The sequence below is a fragment of the Anopheles coustani genome, unplaced genomic scaffold, assembly GCF_943734705.1.
Source record: "Anopheles coustani unplaced genomic scaffold, idAnoCousDA_361_x.2 scaffold_45_ctg1, whole genome shotgun sequence".
In the NCBI taxonomy this organism is placed as follows: Eukaryota; Metazoa; Arthropoda; class Insecta; order Diptera; family Culicidae; genus Anopheles; species Anopheles coustani.
In genome coordinates, this window is record NW_026525429.1 from 80,457 (window position 1) to 89,098 (window position 8,642).

An 8,642-nucleotide genomic window follows, 5' to 3' on the forward strand; every position below is an offset into this window, starting at 1 on the left:
CTATAAAACCGTCGATCAACGGATCGACGGGCTCTCTCGCTTTTCTTACGTATACCTACGAGTAACAAGCTGCTACGTGCCAATCTAATTAAAAAGTGCAAATAAAGTTCCTTTTTAACCTAGTAATTACAACGTGTGAATTCTTCGTGCAAAACGTTCGCCCGCAGCTTCGTGCAAAACATTCGCTCTAGCTTCGTGCAAAACATTCGCTTTAGCTTCGTGCAAAACATTCGCTTTCGCTACGTGCAAAACACTCGCCCATCGCTACGTGCGAGAACATTTTGGTGACCCCGACGTGATTACGTGAAAAGTGCTAAGTGCAAAATTCTGTCACGACTTAAGTATGAATAACGAGAACGAAAACATCGTGGCCGAGGCCTTGCGGCTACTTACCGCCCTAGAGGGCAGCGTAAAGGAGGTGGCCGCAAGCCTCGATGCGAAGATGAAACCGGAGGTGGCCGCCGTGAAGGTGGACATCTTGGCGTCCCTGTGGCGGGACGGGAACGCCGCGCTGATGCGCGTCGAAAGTGTCACCGGCCCCCATCCGCGCAGGGGCCCCTTCACGGAGGCTTATGCGGCAGCCATGGCGGCCGCAACCAAGCGCCGTGAGGGAGCCGCCTCCAAACCGTCCATTTTGGACACCACGATGGCGGGGCAGCCATCGCGAGCAGACCACCTGCCTCGCATAGAACTGCCCAAGTTCGAGGGCTCGCCCTCCGAATGGCCCGCGTTCTCGAGTCGATTCGAGAAGCGCGTGGCCGGACTTACGGAGGACTCCGATAAATTCGCCTTTTTGATAAAATGCCTCGAGCGGTGCGACATCGCGAGGCACAGTTGTGAGGCATTCGAAAACGCCGGAATGCCGTTCGCCCAAGCTTGGGCCAAGCTGGAGGAGAGATTTTATAAGAAGCGGGTGGCATTTATGGGCCACATCCGCAAAATCCTCGAACTGCCCAGGATGAGCTCTCCGTCGGCGAACGCGTTGATGCGCGTCATCGACGTAGTGGAGACGGCCGTGGCCTCAGCCCGCCAGATCGCCGAGGCTGGCGATTCCACCTCCGTGGTGGAAGACGGGCTGATTGTCGCGCTCGTAATGGACAAGCTAGACGCTGAAACCATTGCGAGCGTGACACGGCGTGCGGACCAGCAGCTCATCCCTACGTGGGTTGAGCTGCGTCGCGAGCTGGATGGGCTGGCTAATAAAATTTATTATCAGCCCAAGCGGAAGGAAGATGCGGATCGAGCGCGTGGAGCGAACCAGCGAGCAGCACGGACGGTGCTAGCTGCAACCGTCACCCCGAAGCCTGCTGCCATCGCCTCCAGGCCTGCGCGGAGGGCGCCGGCGACCCAGCCAGCCGCTGCCGCCATCGTTCCCGCCAGCACCAGTACGAAGGTAAGAACGGGGGGTCAGGGGGCTGGGACGCGACGGTGTTACGCGTGTGACAGGACGGGCCACGTGACGACGGTGTGCCCGGAGCTGCGCGCGCGGTCCGTAATTCAGTGTATTAATTACATTATGGACCGCCGCAAGTGCATGAACTGCTTCTCGAAGGACCATCCGGCCAATGCATGCCCGAGTGAGCGGAGGTGCCAGGTGTGTGGCAAGAAGCACCACACAATGCTCCACGTGCACTCCGACCCGACGCCGGAGTGACTTGCCCACTCCGTGCCCTCACTCCGCGCCCGCTCCGTGCATCCGAACCCCAGTGCCGTGTCCCGCCGTTCCCGCTTCGTGCGTCCTCGCGTGTGCTCCGTGCGTCCTCGCGTGTGCTCCGTGCCTCGCCCCCCGTGCTTCGTGCCCCGTGTGTGCTCCGTGCTTCCTCGTGCTACCGCGCCGCCCAGTGCCTGCTGCTTGCCGCCTGGTGCCCGCGCCGTGCCGGGTGAATCCAGCTTCGTGCCCCGCCGCTCCAGCTCCGTGCCTCGCCGCTCCCGCTCCGTGCTTCCTCGTGCTACCGCGCCGCCCAGTGCCTGCTGCTTGCCGCCTGGTGCCCGCGCCGTGCCGAGTGAATCCAGCTTCGTGCCCCGCCGCTCCAGCTCCGTGCCTCGCCGCTCCCGCTCCGTGCTTCCTCGTGCTACCGCGCCGCCCAGTGCCTGCTGCTTGCCGCCTGGTGCCCGCGCCGTGCCGAGTGAATCCAGCTTCGTGCCCCGCCGCTCCAGCTCCGTGCCTCGCCGCTCCCGCTCCGTGCTTCCTCGTGCTACCGCGCCGCCCAGTGCCTGCTGCTTGCCGCCTGGTGCCCGCGCCGTGCCGAGTGAATCCAGCATCGTGCCCCGCCGCTCCAGCTCCGTGCCTCGCCGCTCCCGCTCCGTGCTTCCTCGTGCTACCGCGCCGCCCAGTGCCTGCTGCTTGCCGCCTGGTGCCCGCGCCGTGCCGAGTGAATCCAGCTTCGTGCCCCACCGCTCCAGCTCCGTGCCTCGCCGCTCCCGCTCCGTGCTTCCTCGTGCTACCGCGCCGCCCAGTGCCTGCTGCTTGCCGCCTGGTGCCCGCGCCGTGCCGAGTGAATCCAGCTCCGTGCCTCGCCGCTCCAGCTTCGTGCTTCCTCGTGCTACCGCGCCGCCCAGTGCCTGCTGCTTGCCGCCTGGTGCCCGCGCCGTGCCGAGTGAATCCAGCTTCGTGCCTCGCCGTTCCCGCTCCGTGCTTCCTCGTGCTACCGCGCCGCCCAGTGCCTGCTGCTTGCCGCCTGGTGCCCGCGCCGTGCCGAGTTACTCCAGCTTCGTGCCTCGACGTTCCCGCTCCGTGCCTCCTCGTGCCACCGCGCCGCCCAGTGCCTGCTGCTTGCCGCCTGGTGCCCGCGCCGTGCCGAGTGACTCCAGTTTCGTGCCCCGCCGTTCCCGCTCCGTGCTTCCTCGTGCTGCCGAAACGCCCAGGGACTGTAGTCTGCCGCCCGGTGTCCAAGCTTTGCTGAGTCACGCAAGCTGCGTACAGGTATGTGCCCGTTCTGTTCCTTTAAATGTCACCGTGCCGCCCGGTTCCTGCTCCGTGCCTCTTCGTGTTGCCGCGCCGCCCAGTGCCTGCCTCTTGCCGCCTGGTGCTCGCGCCGCTTCTAGTTCCTGCTCCGTGCCTCTTCGTGTTGCCGCGCCGCCCAGTGCCTGCCTCTTGTCGCCTGGTGCTCGCGCCGCTTCTAGTTCCTGCTCCGTGCCTCTTCGTGTTGCCGCGCCGCCCAGTGCCTGCCTCTTGCCGCCTGGTGCTCGCGCCGCTTCTAGTTCCTGCTCCGTGCCTCTTCGTGTTGCCGCGCCGCCCAGTGCCTGCCTCTTGCCGCCTGGTGCTCGCGCCGCTTCTCGTTCCTGCTCCGTGCCTCTTCGGGTTGCCGCGCCGCCCAGTGCCTGCCTCTTGCCGCCTGGTGCTCGCGCCGCTTCTAGTTCCTGCTCCGTGCCTCTTCGTGTTGCCGCGCCGCCCAGTGCCTGCCTCTTGCCGCCTGGTGCTCGCGCCGCTTCTCGTTCCTGCTCCGTGCCTCTTCGTGTTGCCGCGCCGCCCAGTGCCTGCCACTTGCCGCCTGGTGCTCGCGCCGCTTCTCGTTCCTGCTCCGTGCCTCTTCGTGTTGCCGCGCCGCCCAGTGCCTGCCTCTTGCCGCCTGCTGCTCGCGCCGCTTCTAGTTCCTGCTCCGTGCCTCTTCGTGTTGCCGCGCCGCCCAGTGCCTGCCTCTTGTCGCCTGGTGCTCGCGCCGCTTCTAGTTCCTGCTCCGTGCCTCTTCGTGTTGCCGCGCCGCCCAGTGCCTGCCTCTTGTCGCCTGGTGCTCGCGCCGCTTTTAGTTCCTGCTCCGTGCCTCTTCGTGTTGCCGCGCCGCCCAGTGCCTGCCTCTTGTCGCCTGGTGCTCGCGCCGCTTCTAGTTCCTGCTCCGTGCCTCTTCGTGTTGCCGCGCCGCCCAGTGCCTGCCTATTTCTGCCTGGTGCTCGCGCCGCCCCGCGTTCCTGCTCCGTGCCTCTTCGTACTGCCGCGCCACCCAGTACCTACCAATTGCCGCCTGGTGCTCGCGCCGCACCTTCTCGTTCCTGCTCCGTGCCTCTTCGGATTCATTCTACACCCAGAAGCTGTTGTCTGCCGCATGCTGCATCCAACATCCCGAGGAGATCCCGCTCCGTGCTTCGCTCCGGCTCCCTGCATCATCGTGCTTGTCCTGCGCCTCGTCCTGATGAATCCACCCCACAGGATGGTAATGACCCCCCTTCGGGCGCCAATTCATCGAGTGATCCTGCTGCCGATTCTTGCCAATCAAGACGTGCCTCGGTTGACATTTCACCAACGGAAGACATCCCGCTACTGGACAACTACGTGCTACTCGCTACGGTCGCGATACTCATCCAGGACAACATGGGAATGTGGCAACGGATCCGATGCGTGCTCGACTCCGGCAGCCAAATCGAGGCAATCACCAAGAATGCGGTTAAGCGTCTTGGATTAGCGATGCACCCTGCACGATTGACGCTGAGTGGCGTGGGGAGCAAAATCCCAGTAACCCAACAAATACGAGCGAAGATTACGTCGATTGACGGCAGCTGCTCTGAGGATGTCGGATTCTTCGTGATTCCCGGTCTCAGTGATCAACCGGCTCGTGCCATCAGACAAGACGAATTGGACCTGCCAGAGGCCAAGTTCCTAGCAGATGCGGAATTCTACCATCCTGGAACAATCGACGCTATCTTAGGTGCCAGAATATGCTTCGACGCACTCAAGACAGGGCTGCGTCGCCTCCCAAATGGCTTGACCCTCCAGAATTCTAAATTCGGATGGCTCGTGGGAGGAATGCTACGTGACACGACTTCAGCCGATCTATACGAACACAGTTGTCTAGCTACGTGCGTCGATGACCTAAAGGAGATCCTCGAACGATTCTGGAGAATCGAAGAACTCCCAAATGATGCCGCCGACTCCACGGTTTGGAAGTCTCACGAACTAGAGACGCACTTTAAGGAGCATACCACCATCGCTGACGATGGACGATACATCGTACAAATTCCCTTACGGGGGGACCTAAACCAGCTGGGAGATTCAATGGGGCAAGCAAGACGCCGCTTGCTAGCCCTAGAAAGACGTCTCGCCAGCCATGAGCCCACCTACGCAGAATATCGAAAGTTCATGCGAGAGTACCAAGAGCTGGGCCACATGTGCCCAGTATCAACGGAGGAGCTCCCCAAAGTACGCTACGTGATTCCCCACTCTTGCGTGGTCAAGCCAGACTCGACTACCACAAAACTACGCGTTGTGTTCGACGCCAGCGCGAAATCAACGACGGGAATCTCGCTGAACGACCTCCAAGCCGTAGGACCCGTGATCCAGCCTGACTTGTTCCGAATCTGGCTAGATTTCCGTACTCAAACCGTGGTGGCGACTGCCGACATCGTGAAGATGTACCGTCAAGTGTGGGTATCCGAGCCCGACACTTGGATGCAGTGCATTCTGTGGCGCGACAAGCCAAAGGACACGATGCAACTATTCAGACTCCTCACTGTTACGTACGGTGAGGCTGCTTCGTCTTATTTGGCCTGCAGGGCGTTGTTCGAAGCCGGGGAAGAAGTGCGGACTTCCGATCCCCAGACAGCTGACGCCATCCAATCATCGTTCTACGTGGACAACCTTTCGTTGGGCGCATCGACTCCCGAGCAGCTACGTGAGCTTATGACCAGCGTCGAGCGAGCACTCAACATACGCGGGATGCCATTGCGAAAGTGGGCATCTAACTCACCAGAGATCACCAGTAAAATCCCGGTGGAACACCGCGATACAACTGTACAGATTGGTGAGAAGCAGGCCATCAAGTTGCTCGGCCTGGCTTGGTGCCCTACAGAGGATACGTTCCAGCTCGTAGTCCAGGATGAGTTCTACGAGCCTTTGGGTTCATTGGAGAAACGACGTTTAGCATCCAAAGTTGGCAAGCTGTATGATCCTATCGGGATCCTCCAACCAGTGATAGTCACCGGAAAGATTCTGCTACAAGACCTCTGGCGAGATGGCTTCGGATGGGATGAAGCCGCATCACCTCGCATGATCGAAAGCTGGAACGGATTCGCCAGCCACCTGCCGCTTCTCAGACAGCTCCCAATCCCAAGGATGGCGCTGCCCAGCGAACCTCAGGACGCGATCATGTACGGCTTCAGCGACGCATCTACCAAGGCCTTTGGATGCGCCATTTACCTTCGCTTTCTGGACGGTGAAGGAAACCCGCAATCTCGGTTGCTGTGCTCCAGGTCGCGACTGGCACCCATCGAAGAGGTGACTTTGCCGCGACTCGAACTGCAAGGAGCTCTGCTCCTAGCTCGCCTTTATGCCAAAATAAAGGACGCCTTTGGCACCCGGATAAGCCAAACTCGTTGGTGGACTGACTCTCAGGTGGTACTGGCTTGGATACGTTCCGACAACACCAAGTGGGGAGTCTACGTTAAGAACCGGGTGGAGAAAATTCACGCTGCCACGAATCGTCTGGATTGGAGCTACGTGCCGACGAAACTCAACCCAGCAGACCTCGTGTCCAGAGGACTTCCTGCCAACAAGCTCATAAACAGCGAGACTGCGAGTTTTTGGCTGAACGGACCAAGTTTCATAGTCAATGATGAAAGGCCAGTTATGCCTCAACTAAACTACGTGACTGCATTGGAGGAAGCTGTCGACGCTCCTCTATTGTTGACGGCCATGGTGGGGAACGATTGTGATGACTTATTATCCCAGTACAAGCACCACAACTCGTTCATCATGACAAGACGACATTTCGCGTGGCTCGGTAGAGCAATCTTCAACTTACGCGCACCCAAATCCTCCGTGGAGAAAAAATCAGGACCCCTTCAACTCGACGAATTGGAGTACGGACTCCAACTGATAGTACGGGTGATGCAAGCTACGTGCTTTCCCAATGAGGTCAAGGAGATGCAAGACTCCGGGTCAGTCGCTCCCAAGGGTTCGATGCAGCATCTCGACCCGATAGTCAGGGATAAGATCATCTGTGTGCGGGGACGACTAGGAAACTCAGATCTGGCTGACGACGCCAAGGCACCTTTCCTAGTACCAAAGTCGCATCCCTTCTCCCGTGTAATCATCCGCCATTTGCACGAGCACAACTTCCATGCGGGAACTGAGCTGATCATGGCCGAATTCCGTGCGAGATTCTGGATGCGAGACCTGCGAAGAACAGTCGTCGGGGTAACCTCGAGATGCGTAATTTGTGCCCGAGCGCGCCCAAGACAATACGCCCAGCAGATGGGACAGCTGCCGTCGGCTCGCGTCAACGTGTCTCCCGCCTTCACCCACACCGGCGTGGACCTGTGTGGCCCCTTCGAAATCGTTTCAAATGCTCGATCAGGCAAGCGTAGAACGGTCTACGTTTGTATCTTCGTGTGTTTCACTACGAAGGCCACGCACTTGGAGGTAGTGGAAGATCAGTCGACATCGGCGTTCATCTCAGCTCTATTACGATTCGTGTCCCTACGTGGAAGACCTGACACGATCTACTCCGACAACGGCCGCAACTTCGTGGGAGCTGCCAGAGAATTGACCCTGCTTCGCAAGACTCACAACAACCGGGAATTCCAGGACGAAGTGGTGAGCTTGGCAGCGGACAGCGGAATTCGTTTCTCGTTTATCCCTCCCAGGAGCCCAAACTTCGGAGGGCTTTGGGAGGCCAACATCAAGGTGGCAAAACGATTGTTCAAGGCCGCCGCAAAGGGAGCCCAGCTGAACTTGGTAGAGCTACAGACGTTACTCTACCAAATTTCGGCCATTCTCAACTGCAGGCCGCTCACCGCAATCCACTCCAGTCCGGAATCGGTAGAGGCACTTACCCCTGCGCACTTCCTCATCGGACGAGCATCATTCACCACTCCTGCCCCGCTTGGAGACGATGACACGGTCGGTGTCAAAACTCGCTGGAAGCGAGTCCAGAAACTCGCTCAGCAATTCTGGTCCCGTTGGCGAACTGAGTACCTTGCTCAGTTGCGTTGTAGTGCGAAGTGGACGAAACGCACTACAAACTTGCAGACGGGCCAGATCGTGCTAGTCGGTGATGACAACCTACCCGTTGGACGATGGCCCATGGGCCTGGTCGTCAAAACCTACGTGGGACCCGACGGCATCGTACGTGTCGCTGACATACGAACAAGCAGCGGCATCTACAAGCGCAACGTGAGGCTGTTGGCACCCCTCCCAGTTGAGGCCGCTGAAACGGAAGTATCCAAGGAGCATTCGGGCGCACCTGACTCTTCCGTATCCGACGCAGCGCCAAACGAACAACTTGAGGGATCAGCAGCGCAGTGTCCTTCTGACTCGACTCCTGGCTACGTGCCGCCGACGACCCCTGAGCATGAGGACGACCCACCACCTACGTGCGGAATTTGGGACGGTCGCCTGCGTCCCAAAGGGGGGAGGAATGGTTGTGGGAAATAATCGCGTTATAATCGAAACAATTATGTCATCCGCGCGATCATGCGATAAGCGCATGATCAATCACGTCATCCGCGCGATCATGCGATAAGCGCATATCAATTATGGCAAATCCCCTCCATGACCCGGAAGATCGTGTGACGTGCCAGACCGCGTGCTGGAATGTCAGCTCATCACCGCGTGCTGGTACGTCACAGGAGAGAGCGCGTGGGAGAGCTTTCGCTACGGGCAACTCTCCCACGCATAGGGAAGTGGAGGGGAGCGATGACACCTATAAAAC

General features: G+C 59.7%; 1 protein-coding gene across 1 annotated transcript; it reads left to right on the forward strand.

Annotated features, from left to right (window-relative positions):
- Positions 1 to 343: 343 nt before the first annotated feature.
- Positions 344 to 8,365, forward strand: LOC131271301 (uncharacterized). The gene is made up of 2 exons (XM_058272702.1): positions 344 to 1,393; positions 4,145 to 8,365. Exons 1-2 carry the CDS (start codon positions 344 to 346, stop codon positions 8,363 to 8,365), a joined length of 5,271 nt encoding a protein of 1,756 aa, XP_058128685.1.
- Positions 8,366 to 8,642: the final 277 nt, after the last annotated feature.

What these genes read in the sequence shown, in the direction of transcription:
- LOC131271301 (XM_058272702.1), top strand. Translation starts at nt 344, where the DNA reads ATGAATAACGAGAACGAAAACATCGTGGCCGAGGCCTTGCGGCTACTT. An exon ending in CCGCCAGCACCAGTACGAAG is followed by an intron (nt 1,394 to 4,144) that starts GTAAGAACGGGG and finishes TCCACCCCACAG; the next exon opens with GATGGTAATGACCCCCCTTC.